This window comes from Rattus rattus, chromosome X, assembly GCF_011064425.1.
Source record: "Rattus rattus isolate New Zealand chromosome X, Rrattus_CSIRO_v1, whole genome shotgun sequence".
Lineage (NCBI taxonomy): Eukaryota > Metazoa > Chordata > Mammalia > Rodentia > Muridae > Rattus > Rattus rattus.
The window spans coordinates 8,764,528-8,786,048 of record NC_046172.1 but is presented as its reverse complement, the minus strand read 5'-3'; the positions used below and the strand labels follow the sequence as shown (position 1 = coordinate 8,786,048).

At 42.3% G+C, this 21,521-nt stretch overlaps 1 protein-coding gene across 1 annotated transcript; it reads left to right on the top strand.

Moving 5' to 3' along the window:
* Positions 1-295: 295 nt before the first annotated feature.
* Positions 296-20,054, top strand: Atp6ap2 (ATPase H+ transporting accessory protein 2; the record flags this gene model as incomplete). The annotated part of the gene is given in 10 exon segments (XM_032890197.1): positions 296-451; positions 1,659-1,698; positions 1,701-1,733; positions 1,736-1,788; positions 8,541-8,636; positions 8,795-8,932; positions 9,961-10,014; positions 10,708-10,857; positions 12,103-12,222; positions 18,914-20,054. Coding segments are annotated over 10 exon segments (1,032 nt in total), but the record flags the coding sequence as incomplete, so codon positions are not given.
* Between the last annotated feature and the right edge of the window lie 1,467 nt (positions 20,055-21,521).

Below are 21,521 nucleotides of genomic sequence, written 5' to 3'. Positions count from 1 at the left end.
TTTTTTTTTCCCAGGGCTGGGGACAACCCAGGACCTTCGCTTCCTAGGTAAGCGCTCTACCACTGAGCCAAATCCCCAACCCGACTGGGCTGTTTTGAAATCTGCAGTAGCTCGTGTGCCTACACTGTGAAGACTTGCGTGCTAGCTCTAGAATCCCACCCTAGATTTCTCCAGATTTATGATTCAGTATTTTGTCCAAATATAATTTAGCATGTTCAGCCAGTGAAGAATGGGGAAATGTATCATGTTAATAAACTTCAAGGTAGATGCGAAAGATATATAATGATGATCATTCATTTACCAATCTCTTTTCTCCTTAGGTGCTTTAGGGAATGAATTTAGCATATTAAGATCGCCAGGGTCTGTTGTTTTCCGAAATGGAAATTGGCCTATACCAGGAGATCGAATCCCAGATGTAGCTGCACTGTCCATGGGCTTCTCTGTGAAGGAAGTATGTACACTTAAAAATAAGTAGTAACTGCTTTTAAAACATTTTTTATTAATTTCTTCCTATAGTCAAGGAGAACAAACACAGGTACATTTGCTATTACAAAACCTTAAAGGGCCATCAGTATTTGGGGTGATATTAAGTAAGTGCTTCTAAAACCAAGTCTTTATGCATCATTGTCAATAAACCTGTGTTCATCAGTGTGACAACCTTTATATGTGTAGATGTATCCATCTAGCAATTTAAGTGTATTTTTATGTTGAATTACATGTAATTTGCATATTACAGGTGTGCTGCTATTAATAGGCTGTGTCTTTTGTTTTGCAGTACAGTTAATTTGCTACAAATGCTAAAATGCCTACACACCTCATCTGAAGTTAGAGAATGTAGCCAGGGCTGTGTTTTCCTAAAATGAAGCTGTGACCTGTGGTAGTCCCTGGCCACTAATAGAACTGTAGTAGAGGGGCCTGGACCCATTCGGTCCAAGAGGCCTGAAACTCAGAACTTAGGAGGAGGGGATCCACTTGCTCTGTCTTGCTTTTATAGCCTCTTGCTACTTTATAAGTTGGCTGCTGACATCATCAGTCAACTCCCAGCTCTGCTTGGGCACTACTTGGCAGTTGGGCTAGGGTACAGCCCACAAGCTCTGGTTTCTTTGGACAGCCTGCGTGAGCAGGATCGGTTGTTTACACTGAAGGATGAGATTTGTACCTAGTTCTCTGCAAGCTTAAATTTGACTATAAATGGCTGTCCAGTAAGCCTCAGAAGTAATTATTACTAAGGCAACATGAGTCACTGTTAAAGGCATTTTGTGTATAAAGTGCTTAGTGGAGAGAGAACATTTTGACAGTTCTTGCTATTTCTACAAGGTAAAAGCAATGCTGTGCATAAAGGAAAAATGTTTCAGGGGAAGAAAATAACAGTTCACCGGCTAGAAACATGCAAAGCACGTGAGTTTTGTTTAGCTTTTTACACAAAAGTTGTGAGGGAACTTTCTGATAAGTACAATTTTAAGAACATAAAGAAGGCAGGTATCCATGGCCCTCCTTCGGAGACTGTAGCTGTTGCTTCAATAAGATGCCTATGTCACCTTTGAGCGTCCCTAGCCAGTGCCATCCCAGGACCCCTTCGCTCTGGTTATTAGGTGTTACTGGGGAGATAGTTTCCATATTTGAGAATTAAGAACTGTTTTGTGCATTTCAATTTTTAGGACCTGTCTTGGCCAGGGCTTGCCGTGGGCAACCTATTCCACCGCCAATGGCTACCATTATGGTGACAGTGAAGGGGTAGATAAACTGGCTCTCCCCACAGGCAACGTCATCTCCTACCCTTTGGAGAATGTGAGTATTTCTTACATAAACTTGGTGCGCTGGGGACTTTCTCTGTCAATTGACATGAATGCAAATGATCTCTGTAAACAGTCCCCAAGATTAGTCTTACTCTGTTAAATATTACCTATGCAGTCTCATTGCAGCATCTCCATTGAATTTGCCTGTTTGTGTGTGCATATGTAATTTCAATTTGAACACAAATTTGAACATTTGACTATAAATGGCTGTCCTTTATCAGCTTGCTTGTTTTCTCATTTAAAAAGTGAATTATAGTCTAAACACACACCTCTTTAAAAACACAACTACTTTTGAGTTTTCTTTTTTTTTTTTTCTTTCTTTTTTTTTTCGGAGCTGGGGACCGAACCCCAGGGGCCTTCGCTTTGCTAGGCAGCGGCCACCACTGAGCTAAACTCCCAATCCCCCACAACTACTTTTGAAATTCTTTTTGAAAGTAGTTCCTTTGACAAAAAATTACATGGTGGTCGAAATGTACTAGAACGCGGTCATGCTCTATGGGGAGAGTTCTAAGTTAAGAGGTACTGCCTCCTGTTCCTTTTCCATTGCTGTTATAGTCTGCTGTGACCAAGGCAACTTATCGAAGGGCTTTGGGGCTTACGGTTCGAGAGGGATAATAGTTACGATGGTGGGGTGGAGGTATGGTGACTGAGCAGGAAGCCGAGAGCTTATATCTCCAAAGCAAACGCAGCGGGAGCAAGCTCAGAAGGGCACAAAATTGATGCTCTGCAAGGTCACTCCAGTGGCACCGACAGGGTGCCGAAGAGGAAGGTGCCATGAAGGAGTTGACACTGAAATTTTCTTTCCTGCAGAAGGCTAGGGACAATAAAATGATTCCATTTGTTCTTGGGAAGAAGACTAAGTACAGCTGCCTCAGAAGGTCTGGCTTACCATTCTGGGTTGTGAGGCTCCAAGAATCACGTGAAAAACATCAGAATTATAGTTATAGAGAGCTTCCTTCCAAATTCAGATAATCTATACTTTGGGGGGCATTTTCACAATCAGGGCTCCTCTGATTGAAAATTGAAGGTGAACTGAACATGGAGACACACATTTTTAATCCCAGCACTTGGGAGACAGAGGCAGGCAGAGTTCAAGTCCAGCCTGGTCTACAGAGTGAGTTCCAAGACAGCCAGGGCTCTGTTACACAGGGAAACCCTGGTTCAAAAAAAAGAAAAGAAAAATGAAGGTGAGTTGAATTTACAACTTGAATGAGAAAACAGATGTAGTAAGCTGTTTGTTCCCCTAGACCAACAGTTAACAGGTCAATCCCAAGAAACTTGTAAATGCATTAAGATTGAAGATGTAGTGGGATGTGTAGCCAAGTATAAGCAAGGTCCTGGGTCCCATTCCAAGCACTGCAAAGATGCCAGCAACAAAACACAGGCATCAAGGCTGCAACTTAGAGGGAAGAATGTACTAGAAAGCAAGGGCAAGACATTTGTGACGGGTGGTATTTTTGTTTATATTTTAATTTTAATGTAGATTGTGATTCCTTAACTCATTTGTTACAAATACTTTTATTGACAAATGTATGAGCTCTTTTTCAATAATTACTGTTTTAATTTCTAATTACATTACGTTGTAAGACTGATCTGTGTTGATGCTCACTTTGGGAAAATTCCTTTTCAGACTCTGCTGTGATTGTATTTATGAGTACGTGCGGCATGCCTACAGAAACACACTATGTGTCTATTCATAGCGCAGGTGTGGAGAACTTACCTAGTGTGCATGAAGCACTAGGTCCAATTCCCCAACACACACACACACACACACACACACACACACACACACACACACACACACACACAGCAATGATCTAGACCGCAAGGCAAATCTGAACACAATAAAGAACTGATGTCTGTGTGATCATAACACTTGGGAAGCTAAGGCAGGAGGAGTACTGCAATTTGAGGCCGCTCTGGGCTATGTAGTGAGTTTGAGGCAGTGTGGGTGGCATAAGACCCTGTCTCAAAGACATCCAAAATCCATGAATTTGGGTCATACCCTTTCCCTGTCCACTTCCCACTCAGTCCTGACCACACATCCTACTCCTGAGTTCTAGGAAATCAACTTCCTTAGATCCTACACATCAGTGAGATCATGGTATTTGCTCAAGACCAGGATTAGTTCAGTTGGCATAATATTCTCACCCATCTTGTCAAAAAGATAAGTCTCCACAGCCCACCCCCACCTTGCCCTGTGGCCCTTTGAAGGGTAAATGGTATCTCTGTTGTGTGTATATGTTCCATTTTCTTCTTCCCCACCCCCATCATGGGATAGCGCCTAGGATGGCTTGTATACCATGCAAGACTGTACATACCTTTGACCGACACCCAGCCCAGGGCATTTTCTTTATCCAACCTTTTTTAAAAAGGACACGTTGTTTGCTTTCATATCTAGTGCTGCAGTGAACCTGGGAGCATAGTAGGTTTCCTCAGCACAGTGATTTCTCCTACCTTTCTATAAGTACCTGATGGGCGACAGCGATGGCTCAGGGCTTAAGAGCATTTGCTGCTCCTGCCGACAGCTGGGCTCAATTCTCCCAGCTCTCATATATCAAGCCACTCACAACAGCCTCTGACTCCAGTTCCAGATCATCCTATACCCTCTTCTGGCTTTGTCAGGCTACACATTACATGTACATACACGCAGGCCCACATACATCTGCATAAAATTTTAATAAAATAGTGAACCTTTAGGTATATCCCGAGAAGCAGCACTACTGGAGCATGTGTCAGTGGGGTGATGCACAGAACGACGGGGATTGTAATAAACAAACTACTGCCTTGGTTTCTTTCCTCTCGCTGTGATAAACACCATGAGCAAAAGCAACTTGGAAAGGAGCGGGTTTGTGTCAGCTTGTAGCTCACAATCCATCATGGAGTGAGATCAGGGCAAGAACTCAGGGAAGGAACCTCAAGGCAGGAACTGAAGCAGAGACCGTGGAGGAGCACTGCTTCCTGGCTGGCTTTCCATGGCTGCTCAGCTTGTTTTTTTCTCAACCCAAGCTCACCTGCCCAAGGGTGCTACTACAGTGCACTGGACCTGGGCCCTCTCCTATGAAGCATTAATCAAGAAATTGCCCCCACAGACATGCCTATAGGCCAATCTGGTGGTGGCATTTTTCTCAATTGAAGTTCCCTCTTCCCAGATGACACTAGATTGTATCAAATTGACAGAACACAGCCAGCATAAATATATTGTAATTTTAAAATTGTCTGTTAGATTTTAAGTATTTTCGCCACCCAAAATAGAAATCTCATCATTTCTCTTGTAAACCAGAAGAGCAAGACCAGAAGTATAGAGTATGCCTGTCTAGTATAAAGCTAGGCAGAAGAATAATGGAATCCCACGGTCCTAAGAATGAGTCTCACTGCTTTAATGCAGACTCCAGAATTCTCTGGAACTGTTGGAGGTGGGTGGATGGGGCAGAGAGCAGGCTGTGCTCCGTGATACAGGGAAGCTAACTCTTCATGTTTGGTAATAGACGGTGCCTACTCCAGAAAATCAAGACATAATCCTGACAATGCTTTATTTAGAAGATGGTGATGAAAAAGGCAGATTCGCTTAGGGATAATTTCTGTAATTTATTATGTGATTACTGTGAAAATCACCATGTATTTTATTAATGCATATCTATTTCACTTATGCACAAATATATAAATTCCAGAGCACCATTTAAAGTTTATTATCATAGAGCCCCAAATTTGATTTTTGAGACAGAGTCTCATGTAACCCAGGTTGGCCTTGAACTCTGTTACCAAGGCATGCACCACCAGTATATGTGGTGCTAGGGGTTGAACCCAGGGATTCATGTGTAACAAGCACTCTACCAACTGAGCCCCATCCAAACCAAACATTTTGAAGTAGAATAGCCTCACTTCGCATGGGAAGAAGCGATGATGAGAGCTCACTTTATTGATTGACCTTGATTAGCTATTTCTGATTATCTTGGAAGAAAATGGGGAAAGAGATAGAAGGCCCAGGGAACAATACACACACAATCTAAAGGGGGAAATGAACTTTGAGTTCTACTTGGTGAGGCTTCCTTTTTTTCAGCTGTTATAGTTTCAAGTGATCCTGATGAAGAAATTCTCGGACAAACAGGCAAAGCTCTCTAAAAGAGTGTGGGAAAAGTTACTATGTTCTAATCACCACGGCTTTTTTACCCTTTCAGCTTAGGAGTCTATATAATTACTATATAGACTATATAATTATTTCTTTTCCTCTCAAATCTGGTATTTACCTCATTGGCTTCTCCAGGTTGATTACTGGTCTGTACCCTTCAGCCTTTAACTTTCCTAACCCAGGTGCTGCTCCATGGGTGAATGAGGCAGGCAAGTTAGTGTCGTAGGTGTTTCCACCCAAGCCTGAGGAGGTGTTCACAGAAGGCAGGCACTTGCACAGGCTGGTGACAACATGTTTTGCAAGCTTTTACTCTTCCCCTCTCATTCTTGGACCTCATTTTAGACGTTTGGGAAGATTTAATATGTATCTTGAGTAAGAGAAAAGCATCATTTGGACACTGGTATTTTGTCAGTAGAGTTTCTCTGCTTAATTCACTTCTGCCTGTACTGCATTGGCATTCATTTGCTGCTTGTACACAGTAGCCTTTACATAGTAATGGGAGTACTGGAAAGTTTCTCCAGTAAAGCAGAAACACACTGGGTACAGTGTAATTCAGACACTTGTGAAGTGGAGGCTATGTAATGAAGCTACATAAAAAGTTTGATGCCAGTTCGAGCTACTGCTTATTTGAAAAAAATAAACAACCAAACTACTGCTTTTAAAAAATCTTTTATAATTAGGCAATGGTAGTGCACCCTTTAATCCCAGCACTCAGGAGGCAGAGGCCAGCAGATCCTGTGGTTCAGGGACAACCCAGTCTACAGAGTGAGTTTCAGGACAGCTCCAGTTGTTACACAGAGAAACTCTGTCTCGAAAAACAAAAACACACAAACAAAACCCTTTGTGTTTGAGCATATTGTCTGCAGGTATGTGCATGCCTGGGGCCTGTGGAGGCCAAAGGAGGGCGTCAGATCCTCTGGAACTTGAATTATAGAAGGTTTTAAGCCATCATGTGGATTCTGGGAACCAAACCTGAGTCTTCTGTTTGAAAGAGCAGACAGGGCTTTTGTTCTAGCCTCTTGTTATTTTAATACTCTAATATCAGACCTATAATAATTTTTTGAGAGCAAAATTTTTTGTACTCTATTATTTTTAAAATAATGTAGAACAAAACAACCCAGCATAGCATAGAAGTCCAAAGTTTGGTCACCCCTGAGGGTAGAAGTGGACAGCTTTGAGGGCACTGCTGGTGTTCTTGTCTTAATCTAGTTGTGTTAGGAAAGGGCACCCATTTGTAAATACAGTTGAATTTCCTTACTGCAGGGTTTGTGTACTGTGTTGTACGCAGGTCACAGTTTAATAAATTCAAGGGGCTAGAGAAATGGCTCAGTAATTAAAAGCATTGACTGCTTTTGCAAAGGACCTGGCTTTGATTCCTAGTACCTACATGGTAGCCAGCTCACAACCATTCTGTAATCTAGACCCAACACCCTCTCCTGGCCTCCAGAACCAGGCACACAAATGGTACATAGACACACAGAGATGGAGTATACGTCATACCTTATCTAAGGGACTTACCTTTGTCTAAAGATGACTAGTAAATATTGTTAGAAGATTATATGAGGCCTGCTTCTCTTTTGGTGAAATTCAGTATCTCAGGTTTCCTCAAACTATCTCTTTCAATGCAGGCAGATAAATTTACAACCCAAATATATTGTTCTGTAAAATACACAAAGCTGAGCGTATTGGTACATACTTGTGATCCCAGCACTTGCAGCGGGAGGTAAGAGGATCAGAAGTTCAAGATCAGTCTCAGCTACGAACTGAGTTCAAGATCAATTCAGGCTATAGGAGGCCATGTCTCAACAAAGCAAAAAAAAAAAAAAATATATATATATATATATATATATATATATATATATATATATATATCCAAACTAGTTTGTGTTTAATAGTGTCCTATCTTTTATATTTGCAAATTATTTCTCATTTAAGTACTGGGAGATAGACTTAGGCCACTAAGGCTCTTGAATTTCCCGTGCCTTCAAAGAGATTCTTGTGTTTGGAAAAGATTTGAGCCTTCAAAGTTTTTCATCAAAGTGCTGGGTGATTTTTGGTTTATGTGGAGTTTTTCTGTTTTTTGTTTTTTTGTTTTTGTTCTTTTGTGAAAGAGAAACAAAACACATAAAGTTGGGTAGGATATTGTATGAAAAAACTACCACAAAAAATCCTGGTCAATGTTATGTGGAACCATAAAGACATGAAAAATCACGTCATTTGCAGGGGAAAAAAATGAATGGATCAAGAAGCAGTAATATTAACCCCAGAATCCGAAAGTCAGTATTACACGTTTTCTCTCCTGTAGAAACCAGAATTCAAAAAGAAAAAAGACAACTGAAAAATAATAGAGGGAGTAGGGAAGAAAGAGCCTGGGAAGGAGGGGCGACAGGAGAGTGAAGGATGGGGGACAAGACCCTCGTGTTCAGAGCACACATGAGAGCCTGGACATCACGGTGAACCCTTTAATGTGCACAATTCGCACATATCAAGACTAATAGAAAACTCTGTTCCTCCTGTGAGCGAGCCTTCCTGAGGCTGCTTGCTTATACTAGCTGGATCCTTTCTCTTTCCACTTTGTTTCAGAAAATAATTGCAGTTTTACTCTTGTTTTTCAGGCAGTTCCCTTTAGTCTTGACAGTGTGGCCAATTCCATTCACTCCTTATTTTCAGAGGAGACTCCTGTAGTTTTGCAGTTGGCTCCCAGTGAGGAAGTAAGTAACTAAGTTTTTCTTTAAGGTCCTTATAGAGAAGTGTTATTTATTGACATTTTAAAAGTGATTGTGTGAAAATGCTATGTTCTGTGTTTGTGTGTTGGAATAAAGCCATAGAAGGCACCTAGCTAACCTAGCATTCTGGATTTTTCTTGTAGAGAGTGTATATGGTGGGGAAAGCAAACTCTGTATTTGAAGATCTTTCAGTCACGTTGCGTCAGCTCCGTAATCGCCTATTTCAAGAAAACTCTGTTCTCAACTCGCTTCCCCTCAATTCTCTGAGTAGGAATAATGAAGTAAGTGGTTCAGTTGTCGAGTGAGTGAAATAAATGTCGTTATTGAGTTCCAGTTCCATATGCTACTTGAAACCTTAGCAAGACAGAAAGTTGTAGAGAATGAAGACTTGGGCTCATTACTGCTGGAGTGCGTTCTTCCTTTTGTTGGCACTGTGTTTATGAGTAAACACACCTTTTCTGAACTGCCATTCAGTAAATACTCTTACATTCTCCTACCAGAGTTGCCAGTTGATCCAGACAGGCCACAAACCAATCTTCTTGGAGTTTGGTGGAGCTGTGAAGATCTGGTGACTCGTTGTCATTGTTCACAGCTGTTGCTAATATGGGCTCCCAGTTTTTGTGTGTATGTAGGGTGCTGCACTAGAGAGAGACACTCCCGCTTTGTTTGTTTGGGTTTTTCTTTGTACTTAACTATTTAGCACCAGCTGGCCTGGAACTAACTGTGTAGATGGGGCTGACGTCAGACTCACAAAGATGTGCCTGCCTCTCCTTGGGTACTGGGGTTAAAGACATGGACCACCATGCCTGCCAGCAATCCCTGCATTTGTCTCTTATCCTTTATAGCTATTGAGGGTATAGGAACCACTATTCTTAATTCTCTGCTTTGGAAAGTGTTCAAGGCAAGTAAGTAATCTGGTCCACTGGTAGGATCTTAAGAGTATATGTGGATCCCTCGGTCCCCTGAGGGAAAACCACAGTGGGCTCCATGCTCAGTCATGGTTTCGTTCGAAGTAGAGCTATCAAGTGGTGGTCACTAGACTAGTGCTAGAGAGTGACCACCACCTTTTTTGGTAGGAAATACTGTTCTGTGTGTATGCTTCCCTGGTGCTGGGCCTTGAGCCCAGGGCCTTACACACAGTAGGCATTTCTCTACCCGTGACTGTCCTCACTTCAATTACAGTGAGCCTACAGAGGAGGGAAATAGTATACGTTACTTGAGTAGTATTGGTACTATGTTGTACTTACCAAATGGAAGAACAGGTCTCTGATGTGTATTTAAAGCAATGTCCATTCTTTGGTCTCTGAAGGCTGACCTGCTCTTTCTTTCTGAACTGCAAGTGCTGCATGATATTTCAAGTTTGGTAAGTAGACTGCTCAGACTTTCAAGTCCTGTCTGTTTTGGTTCCTAGAAAAATCTTTAAGTGAAAATGAGGCCAGTCGAAAAGCTTAAGTATGCCCCGGCTTCACGATCGCATGAACACTGAGAAACTATTGGTGGTAGGGGGAACACTGACCTCTGTCTAGTGTTAGTAGCTGTTTCTTCTGCATTTCTTCCCTCGGGAGAGGCTGTAAATCCTCAGAGAAGGTAGGCCTGGGAATGAAACTACCCTGGCTGTAGTTATAATTTGGCCATGCATTTCTTGTCAGACATTAGGACTTAATTCCATTATCCATAGCTGAGTGTCAAAAATAGGAAGATTGCTATGGGTGATTCATAGCATTAACCAAGTTAAAAAGGAAAAAAAAATTATCTGCAAGTAAGTGGTTTTTAAAACCGTTCTCACGACTGAAATCGATCTTCTTACTTGTTTGCTGGCTTCTGAAGTTCTTTGCCAAACCTTTATGTCAGGGCCTGGTTGAAGGAGCTTAGTGCCGGGGACCAGTGCGGTGGTCTGGGAGGGTCTGCAGGAGGAAGACAGATGGTTCAGGAATTCCTTGCGGTACACTGGGGTGGTTCTGTGGCTGCGTGACGTATTCAAGTGTAATACTTCACTTAGTTGTAGTTGACATCTCATTTGACATCTCATTTGTTCATTTGTTCTGTTTGTTCGAAGTTGTCTCGTCATAAGCATCTCGCCAAGGATCATTCTCCTGACTTGTATTCACTGGAGCTGGCGGGTTTGGATGAGCTTGGGAAGCGTTATGGAGAAGACTCTGAACAATTCCGGGATGCTTCTCGGATCCTTGTTGATGCTCTCCAAAAGGTAAATGCCAGCGCTGCTGGTAAGAGAGGGTGACCGTTGTGGTCTCTTGATGGAGAGGTCTTCTGAGGAATGCTGCTGGTTGTTTTCTCTTTTCCTCTGTGCAAGGATGGAAGTCTGGGTCTCTCACATCTAGTCAAGCAGCCACTCCACCACTGAGCCTCACCCCCAGTCCAACTGAAAGATTACTCGATTCTTTGAACGTTCTCCAACTCTGATGTCTAAGAACAGGGTGGGGGCGGGGGTGGGAATACAGCTCAGTGTCCAAGTGCTTACCTAGCATGCATGAGGCCCTCCTAAGTTCAATTCACAGTAACACCACCATAACAAGTAAAGAATGTGTAGGGTCAGAGGTGGATGTGGGAAAGTATGGCGACATATGTCTCTAATCTCAGCACTTGGAGGTGAAGGCAGAAGGATCACAAGTTTGAGACCTATCTGGGCTACATGGTAAGAGCGACACCTCAAAAGACCAACATCAGCCAGCCCTCAATTTTAAAGAAGTGTGTTTGAATCTTATTTCCAGTGCTGGCAGTGGTGGCATTGCACATTTGTAGAGTCTAACAATGTGTAGAACCTAAAACATACTATTTGAGCCATTTTTAAATCTGCCTCAGAGGTGTTAAGTATATTTATACTTTGTGCAAAGCCATCACCCCAGCATCAAGTTCACTCCCTAATTCTACTTAAATGTGTGAACGTCTGTTAGGGCTTAACATTGTACTGAATACTTTATCATAAGCAAACCTGTAAGGCTTTTTCCTATCTAAGATAATGAATATTAAAGCTTAAACATGTTGATACTAATGTGTATTAATACTGCATAATATGTAATTACTTATAAAGCTACAAATAATTTTAACAAGTATGTATTTGTCCAGACACAAAAATGATCAGTATGTAAGATAGTATATGTGTTAATTTGCTAATAATACCATGTATATGACATTTATATCTATAATTCTTATCTTTGATTCCCTAATCAATATGCTAGCCACATAGCATTTCAGTAATGTTAAGTGATATATATATTCTAGAGATGATTTAGGATATACAGGATGCTGCACATAGGTTCTATGCAAATACTATGCCATTTCATGAAAGAGTATATAGTTCAGAATCTGTAGAAAGTTCTAGAACCAGTTCCCCAAGGGACAGTTTTATAAAATTTTTGTTAACCAAAGATACACATGTAAACAAAAGGTATGTATTTCGCCACTGGTCATAATGTTAATAAGTGACTTTCAGTTTGCAGATGACATGTACAGTCTCTATAGTGGGAATGCAGTGGTAGAGTTGGTGACTGTCAAATCATTCGACACATCCCTGGTGAGGAAGTCAAGGACCATCCTTGAAACAAAACAAGAGGTGAGTAAGTTCTTAGATCCTGCTTTAAAGCATGAAATTGGCTTACTTTAAAGGGTAAAAGCTGGTGCTTCTAGCAAAATGGCTCAGGGAGTAAAGATCTGGGCCATAGACCTGGCAATCTCAGTTGGATTCTCAGGACTCACTTGGTAGAAGGAGACAAAAGGACTCTTGAAAGTTGTCCTTAGACCTCCAGACCCACACACTTACATACATATACACACAAAATAAATAGAATGTAATTAAGAAATTAGAAATCTTGAAGCTCAGGATGATTGGTGTAGGAGGTAAAGACAGGAGGCCCAGGAATTGACTGCATAATGACCTTGAGGTCAGCCTGGCCTGTATGAGACCCTGTCTCAATAACCCTACCCCCACACAGAAGAAACCCAGAAAATGTTCAGCTGGGAGGGAAAGTACACCTCTCAGTGCTGTTTCAGCTAGTTAATGGTAAGGAACCATCAGAAGTTAGTGGTAGTGTGTGGTACGTCTCTCTCAGCCTGTGGATTCTGCTTTTCTAGAAACACATTTTTGTGACCTAGTTCCTCAATTTCTGGGACCCTCTGCATACACCTCTGTATAATTTTAATTGAGTTTATCAGTATTTCAGGATTGATCTTGCTTTGCTTGAAGGTCAAATGAGCAGCCAGTGGTTCTCAACCTGTGGGTCATGACCCCTTTGGCTGTTGAATGACTCTTTCACAGGGGCCAAAGACCATGGAAAAACGCAGGTATCTGCATTATACTTCACAACAGGAGCACAGTACAGTACCTCCACAACACAAGGAATGGTATGAAAGGGTTCTAGCATTAGGGAGGTTTGAGATCCACTCACATAGAGGGTCAGAAAGAAGCTTGCTGCCCATGGTAAAATGTGTGTCAGGGTACATGGTCTCACACATACACAAAGCCTTAGCACACTTGACCGTGATGGGGAACTACTACCGCTGTTACTAGACTGGCCTGACAGTTCACACCTGTAATCCCAACATTTGGGAGGTCGAAGCAGGAAGATCAAGGACTAGGCCGTCCTCACCTACAGGATAGGTTAGTAGCTAACCTGGGCCGGGCTACATGAGACTTTGTCTAAGAAAAACAAGCATTGGGCTGGAGAGATGGCTCAGTGGTTAAGAGCACAGACTGCTCTTCCAGAGGTCCTGAGTTCAATTCCCAGCAACCACATGGTGGCTCACAGCCATCTGTAATGGGATCTGATGCCCTCTTCTGGTGTGTCTGAAGACAGCTACAGTGCACTCACATACATGAAAAATAAATAAATAAAGAAAGAAAAAAGAAAGAAAAAAAAAAAAAAAAAGAAAAAAAAAAAAAAGAAGAAAAAAAAAAAAAAAAAAAAAATGGGCTATAAGACCCTCACCCTAGCTGTCTAGAAGTCAGTCTTCCACTAGCAGCCTTCAGATCAGGATGTATAACACTCAGCTCCTCCTGCCTGGACACTGCCATGCTCCCACCTTGATGATAATGGACTGAACCTCTGAACCTGTAAGCCAGCCCCAGTTAAATGTTGTCCTTATAAAGAGGTGCCTTGGTCATGGTTCACAGGAGTAAAACCCTAAGACAGAATTTGGTACCAGGGACTGGGGTATTGCTGCAATAGGCCTGTCCATGCTTAAGAGTCTGCCTAAGACTAAGGTGACGTCATTTAGAGTTGCTTTAAAAAAGGAAGTTTCAAAACAGCCTGGTGTAAATTCTGTTGTGTGGTTATTAAAGTTCACTCCCCCCCTTCCCCACCCTCCACCCCCAGGAGCAGAGGACCGAACCTGGCCTTGCCTTGCGCTTGCTAGGCAAGCACTCTAAAGTTCACTCTTACGAAGAGTGTTTTAATGAAAAGGAGCAAGTTGAAAAAGGAAAACTACAGAAAAGGAGTTGGAAAACAGAAAGCTGGTGAGAATGTAATAGACCAAGGGGGCCATGTTCTAGTTACTGAAAGTAGCAGAACCAGATAGCTTTGGCCATGTGGCTCTGGCTTTAGAGTGAAAAAATAGGAAGGACTCCTGGGACAATTGATGCTGGTCAGCTGGAGCTAAGAAATTAGTGGTGAGTAAGAAGAATCCAGCATCACTGAGGTGAAATCTCTGGGAAGTGTTTTCTGAGAGCACAGAGAAGCTGTTCCAGAGAGAGCCAAGGTTGTACCTGTGCTGCAGCTGGACTTGGTAATGTGTAAGAGTCTCCCAGGTGGTATTGGTTTTGAAGGCATAAAAGGGTCGTGGACAGCAGCTGAGACTGGGCACTGAGAGAGACCAGGGAAGGCCATTGGTGACAGGGGAGCTTCAGTTGCAATTGACAGTCCAGGACTAGCCATGCCTAGCCATAGCATGATAAAATATACATTTAGTCCAACTTCCAAAGTCCCCATAGTCTATAGTAGTCTCAACAGTGTTAAAAGTTCAAAGTCTCTTCTGAGATTCACCCAATCACTTAACTGTAATCCTCAAAGCAAGACAGGAAACCAGCTGGGCAGACTCCAAAGTCTGCATCTCCATGGCTGATGTCAAAGCCGTCTTCAGATCTCTAACTTGGTTTTCATCTTTGTTGACTGGAACAAGCTCCCTTATCATGGGCTGCTTCCACTCCCCTTAGCAGCTTTCCTTGACAGGGTCCCACGGCTCTGGCATCTTGAACATTTTGGGGTCTCCAAGTCACCTTCAATTTCAGTGCTTTTTGTTCCAGTGTCTAGGATCCACACATGATCTGGGCTCCTCCAAAGGGCTTCAGTCACTTCTCCTGCTCTGCTGGATGTGATCTTGCCACAGAGTCACCACTCCCTCAATCTGTTTATCTCCTGGAACAAAGGATTCAGTTCCATTTCACTTCCTGGTGCCTCATTATTACTTGAACCGTAAATTTTATGTTTCCTTTCTAAGCTTGCTACGCTTGTTCCAAGTGCTCTTCAGGAGACTTACCCAGAGAACAAAGTCTCTGATGGGCTTTTTTGAGACTTCCTTTGTCAATGCAATTACTATAAATCTCTTTAAATTAGCCTCAGTTAGACTTTTTCAGATAAAGGGCAAAAAGCAGCCACAGTCTTTGGCAAAATATCACAAGAACAGTATCTTGGCCATATTAAAATTCTTTTCCTCTGAAACAGCTCGAGCAAGGATTCTACAGTTCAAATCACCATCAGCAACAAAATTTTTCATATTCTTTTAGAATAGCCCATTAAGCCCACTTAAAGCATTCCACTGCTTTCCAAATCCAAAGTCCCAAAATCCACATTCCTCTAATGAATATATGATCAGACCTATAACAGCAATACCCCAGTCCCTGGTACCAACTTCTGTCTTAGGTTCCACTGCTGTGAACAGAAACCACGACCAAGGCAATTCTTATAAAGGACAACATTTAGGGGTTGGAGATTTAGCTCAGTGGTAGAGTACTTGCCTAGCAAGCGCAAGGCCCTGGGTTCTCGGTCCCCAGCTCCAAAAAAAAGAATAATAATAATAAAAAAAAGGACAACATTTAATTGGGGCTGGCTTACAGGTTCAGAGGGTCAGTCCATTATCATCAAGGCAGGAACATGGCAGCATCCAGGCAGATATAAGGCTGGAGGAGCTGAGTGTTCTATGATTTCACCCAAAGGCAGACAGGAGAAGACTGGCTCCCATGTGATTAGGAGGAGGGACTCACGTCCTCCAACAAGGCTATACCAAATAATAGTACTACTCCCTGGGGTAAGCATATTCAAACCACCAGAATATTTGGTGTCAATTGAAGGCCAGGTTTGGCTGCATAGCAAGACTGTGTTACCCCTTCACCACCAAAAAATAAAACCACAGCTAAGACCTGGAGCTCTTTCTTCCTCCTCCTCGTCCTCCTCCACCTCAATTCCCACTACTAAATTTCTAGAAATTCTAGATAAAAAAAAAAATAAAGTTTCAGATGCATAGCGCAGCTCTCAAATAAGGCATCCCTACAAAGTAAAGAGAAAGAACCTGTAGTTCGCACTCCGCCAGTTGGGTGTGCCAAGACATGGATCAGCTCTCTGTGAGACTGGAACTAACGCTTCCTTATAAAGCTAGGGTGGCAGAAGCAGCTGCACCTGCAGTAAAGGGGGATAGTGATAGTGTCCTATTTAAGGTTTTACTGCTGTGAAGAGAGACCATGACCAAGGCAGCTCTTATGAGGACAACATTTAATTGGGGCTGGCTTACAGTTCAGAGGTTCAGTCCATTGTCATCAAGGCAAGGACATGGCAGTGTCCAGGCAGGTGTGGTGTAGGAGGAGCTGAGAGTTCTAAATGTTGAGCTGACTGTAGCCAGGAGCAAAGTGACTCTTCCACATCGGGCGGAGCTTCAAAGCCCACCCTTGGTACAGGTGTTCTACAAGGCCACATTGAACTGTATCACTTCCTATGGACCCAGCACATGCAAACTACCACGAATTGTCTGCCTAGCAGGAAAAGGAAACAGAAAGACACTCAGTGGTCTGCCTATGTATGCACTAGGAGCAGGGCTTATTCCCTGGGGCCTTGTTAATCACAGAGCTTTCTTAATATGGATTTGAGGGTTAAATTTATATTTCCTAGGAAGCCTCCAATTGAGAAGTTAACAGAAAACCTGCTCCCAGATCAATGGCAGCTCTCTGGTGCCGAGCTGGAGTAAATGTCAAACCCCTTCTAGTCCTTGCCGTCAGTGCACAGTGCAGTGAGCCTCCTACAGCTAGTCCTCCAAGTACAGACTCAAAAAGTATAAAACACGGGCAGGGCTAATTGACCAAAAACATCAAAATTAGGTCCCCAGAACATCAAATAACATACGGACATAACAGATTAGACAGAATTGATTACTTGGGTCTGAAACATTGCCTGGAACATCGTTTCAGTGTAATTGGGCACCCTCTTTCAGCGCTGTCACTCTACTAGTGCATTCTACTTCACAGGACAAGAGGCTCCCGTGAGAGCTTTCTTCTAAGTACGTGATGGTCTTGGATTAGATTGTAGTGTGCAATAAATACATATACAGTCAATGCACATGAAGTGGAATTGATTCAGCAGATGTACATAAATCCAAGAAAGAGGAGCGTAATGGTGTGAAGTCCTTTGTGTCAGCTGTGAGCTCCCCACAGGGAAGTGCACATATTGGTGGGCCCATTGTTTCTTCTCTCTTCTGTTACTTTAAGCTGTGGTGAGAGTTTAAGGAATTAAGCTATGCATGAGGACACACATCTGCAATCCATAATTCTGGAGGTGGAGGCAGGAGGATTGTTAAATCCAGGCTGGCCAGGCCTAAATAGCAAGTCAACCATCTCAATAAGTCAAAAAATAAAAAAAAAAAGACTTTAGATCTGTGGGACACTTGCAAGTGTACATGGGTTCTGGATTTCTCTGCTTTGTTGCTTAGCACAGGAAGATTAAGACAGCAGCAGCAGCATCTTAAAGACCTGACTGCTGGGTATGCACTGAGTGCAGGTGCTGGTGTGCAGTAGGAACACTGCCAGACAGCCCTTGTCCTCGTGTCTCCCACCTTGTCCCTCTGTGTTCCAACTGGCCCTGATGTGTACCACTTTAGGAAAAGACAGCTACAACATCACATTTTCCACTCTAAGTAGCTAATCTTTAATCTAATTGAAGGGTAAATATAATACTGTATCGAGAGAATGCTTGTCCTTGGCATGTCCCCTTAGCCCTCTACCCTCTCTTGTATAGAGGGGATTTTTTTCTCTTGTGTTTGACCCTTTTTAAAAAAATGATGCTGGCAATGAAACCAGACATTCCGGCCTTGCAGGCAACCAGCTAGCACTAGAGCTACCCCTTCCTTCCTTCCTTCCTTCCTTCCTTCCTTCCTTCCTTCCTTCCTTCCTTCCTTCCTTCCTTCCTTCCTTCCTTTATAATTGAATCCTGTGTGTATTTATATATATTCTCATCTCCCCCCCTCCTCTATGTAGCTCTGGCTGTCCTGGAACTCACTATTATAGACCAGGCTGGCCTCAAACTCACAGAGATCCTCCTGCCTCTGCCTCCTGAGGGCTTGGGTTAAAGATGTACACTACCATGCTGGGCCTATAAAGTCTTAAGCAGTGGTTCTTGTTTCCCAGGTTTGAATTCGGTACAAATGGAACCACACTGCATGTATGCTTAGATGTTCTTTGTTCAATGTTGTTTTTAAAACTCATCACTGGAAGCCAGGCGGTTGTGGTGCACATCTTTAATCCACCACTTGGGAGGCAGAGGCAGGCCTGATCTACAGCCTGGTCTACAGAGCGAGTTCCAGCACAGCCAGGGGACAAATAGAGAAACCCTGTCTCAAAACCCCAAACACACAAGTAACAGTGGTGCTGAGTCATCTTCCTGCTCGGTGCCCTACTGTCTGAACAGGCCCCAGTTGTCCATTGTTAGAGATATTTTCGTGGGTGTCTTTTGGTTCACATAGAGACGGTTCTGTTCAGACTGGGCTTATGGATCACAGGATCTGCAAACCTTCAGTTGCATTGGTTACCACAGAAAATTCTCACCAAGTTGGACTTTCTTCTTTTAGTACCAGTACCAGTGTCTTCTCCAGGAAGCTGCCTGTTCCTAGCTCCTCCGCAAGTAGATAGGCAGCTATTACTCCACTCAGGAAATCCCGAGTGTCTGTTAGGTAGCAAATCGTAGACACTTAAAATCATAGGCATTTAATCTGAGTGATCTTCAAAGCTTTAAGTTCTTTCCTATCGATGTGTTTTCCTTTCTTCATTGTAGAACACCCAAAGTCCCTACAACCTTGCGTATAAGTATAATTTGGAGTATTCGGTGGTTTTCAACTTGGTACTGTGGATTATGACCGGCTTGGCCTTGGCTGTGATAATCACCTCTTACAACATTTGGAATATGGATCCTGGATATGATAGCATCATTTATAGGATGACAAACCAGAAGATTCGAATGGATTGATTTTCCTTATGCTAGACTTACTTAGACAACAGGTTTGTTAATTGGCTGTTTGATAAAATGTATCTTTTAGTGTTGTTTAAAGTAGACAGTATACCTTAAATTTATTAAAATGAAACCATAGATTTTGTTCTCTATTTTGTGTGTGCCCTATTGTTTCTTTAGAGTGATTTTATAGTGTCGATAAGTTGACTTGTGATATAGATTCCATAATATGCTCAAATATCGTTGACATAGCCATTTAATAATGTAATTTCATTCCATTTAATACATATGGAAATATGCACTGAAAGATATGTAAACCACTTAGAATAGTTGTATTATTTGTGTCAGAGAATGCACTGGGTTTCTTAAAGAAGCTTTCAAATGCTTGAGTTCCTTGCACAGGCTACCTAGTCCAGCTCTTACTCACTAGGAACCATTTGTAAAATGTCTTGAACTGATGTAAATATCTCTGAGACAGGAGGAAATATGTTAACTAAGAGCAGCCCAAAAATACTGCATATGCTTATACAATCGCTTAGCTCTGGAAGTGTCTATGACTGGCAAGCTAGCTGTTTTTAATCTGTTCTGCAAGTTTGGTGATCCGTGTGATGTAGTAGAGATATTAAAAATATTAAGAATACTATGTTGATTTCAGAAGAGACTAGCTTTGTGGAATAAATGCTTGTAATTAGATATATAAAATCAAATCTGTGGGGGATATCTTGAAGCATGAATATAAAGTATTTTTATTTCCGTAACTTTCCCCCTGTGAAGTTACTCTGGTTTGTGTGCGATATGGCTTTAATCTGTAGACTATTAAGTGGAAGTGGATGATTGCTACTGTTCATGTGGAAATGGACCAATATCTGTATAGAGTGACAAATAAAGTTAATGATTCAAAATCTGTGTCACTGCCATTCTGAATTTATATTATAAAAACCTAATTAAACAAGGTGTTATTTCACCAGGACTGGCTGTTTCATTATACAAAGGGTGACTTCATACTGTTTTCAACATTCGCTTTTTCCCATTGCCTCCTGAGACTTTGTATCAATGTAAAGAAGGTATTTTAATTGCCATTCCTGACTGAACTTGTGCAGCATACATGATAAATTTTCTCCTATGTAGGAGAGGTTTAAATTTTCCCATAGCCTTTTAAAAGATGAACAAACACTTGGTTAGAAAATAAAGGGCTTCGTAAGGTAAGGAATTATGGTTACAATTTTATTTCTTAAAGCATACGTATTTGAAATTTCCATTTCCCTTCTTATTATGTGGCACAGCACCCTCCTCAGAACGGCCCTCAGTTTACTTGTAGCTGTGTCTACCTCTTCAGAAACACTCATCAGCTCGCTTCGAGACAACATGGAGCATGGCAGCTTTGAAAGGGGGCAGTCATTTGCTTTTGACAGATGTTAAATCTCTACTCAGTGGAGGAAATCTTTCTTTTTGCCTCTTATTGGAGTTAAGCCAGAGTAAAGGCAGTGGCTTCCTGGAGAGAAAGTGAACACTGTCCTAAAACCACACAAGTGTCCTACACACTTACCCCTCACCAAGTTTAGAGTTCATTTTTCCCCACAAGTATCTGACACAGCCTTTGCCATGGAACTTAGACTGTTATGATTAAATACAAAGTCAACCAGTATCTTTGGAATTGCAAACTGAGGGAAGTAAGTTCTAGGGAAGCAGAATAAGCCCCAAGACAACACTACCCTGTATAGGGTAAATGGTGCTGGCATCCCTCGGTCTACACGAGGCAGAGAGCAATTAATTAAAATAAATGTTCTGCCAGGATTATTATACCTGTTGCTGTCCATTTGCTCCGAAATGAAGTATAATTTGTTCAGGAACATAAGTCACAGTGCGGAGATTGTGTGAGAGCCAAGGCGGACTTGTGGCGGACTATTGGGTCACTTCTACCATTGATGAAGTATCCCACCTTCATAAAATGTTTGAGGCTTCTATGTAGGTTAATATTGTTGGCCCAACCCAGGACTAACAGAATTGATTTTTATTTTCTCTGGTCATGTCTTTTCCTTTCACATCCCCCTCAGTTGACCAGAAGCCATAAACTGCTTTTCCGAGACATGTTCTCATTATGTAATATTGGCTAGGTTATGTGATCCAGGTTGCTCCCCCTGCCTTAGCCTCCTGAGTGCTGGGGTTACAGGTGAGTGCTACTACCATGGCCAGTTCATAGAGGGGTTAACCTTGAACTCATGTTCCTGCCTCTAGCTCTCAAGTGCTGGCATTTTTTATTTTTATTTTTTTACAGTCCAGTCATTTCACCCTCCCAGTACACCCTCCCATAGTTCCTCATCCCATTCTTCCTCCCTCTGTCCCCAAGAAAATGTCCCCAACACTCCCATTCCCAAACCCCGCCAGGCCTCCCCAATCCCTGGGGTCTCAAGTCTCTCGAGGGTTAGGTGCATCT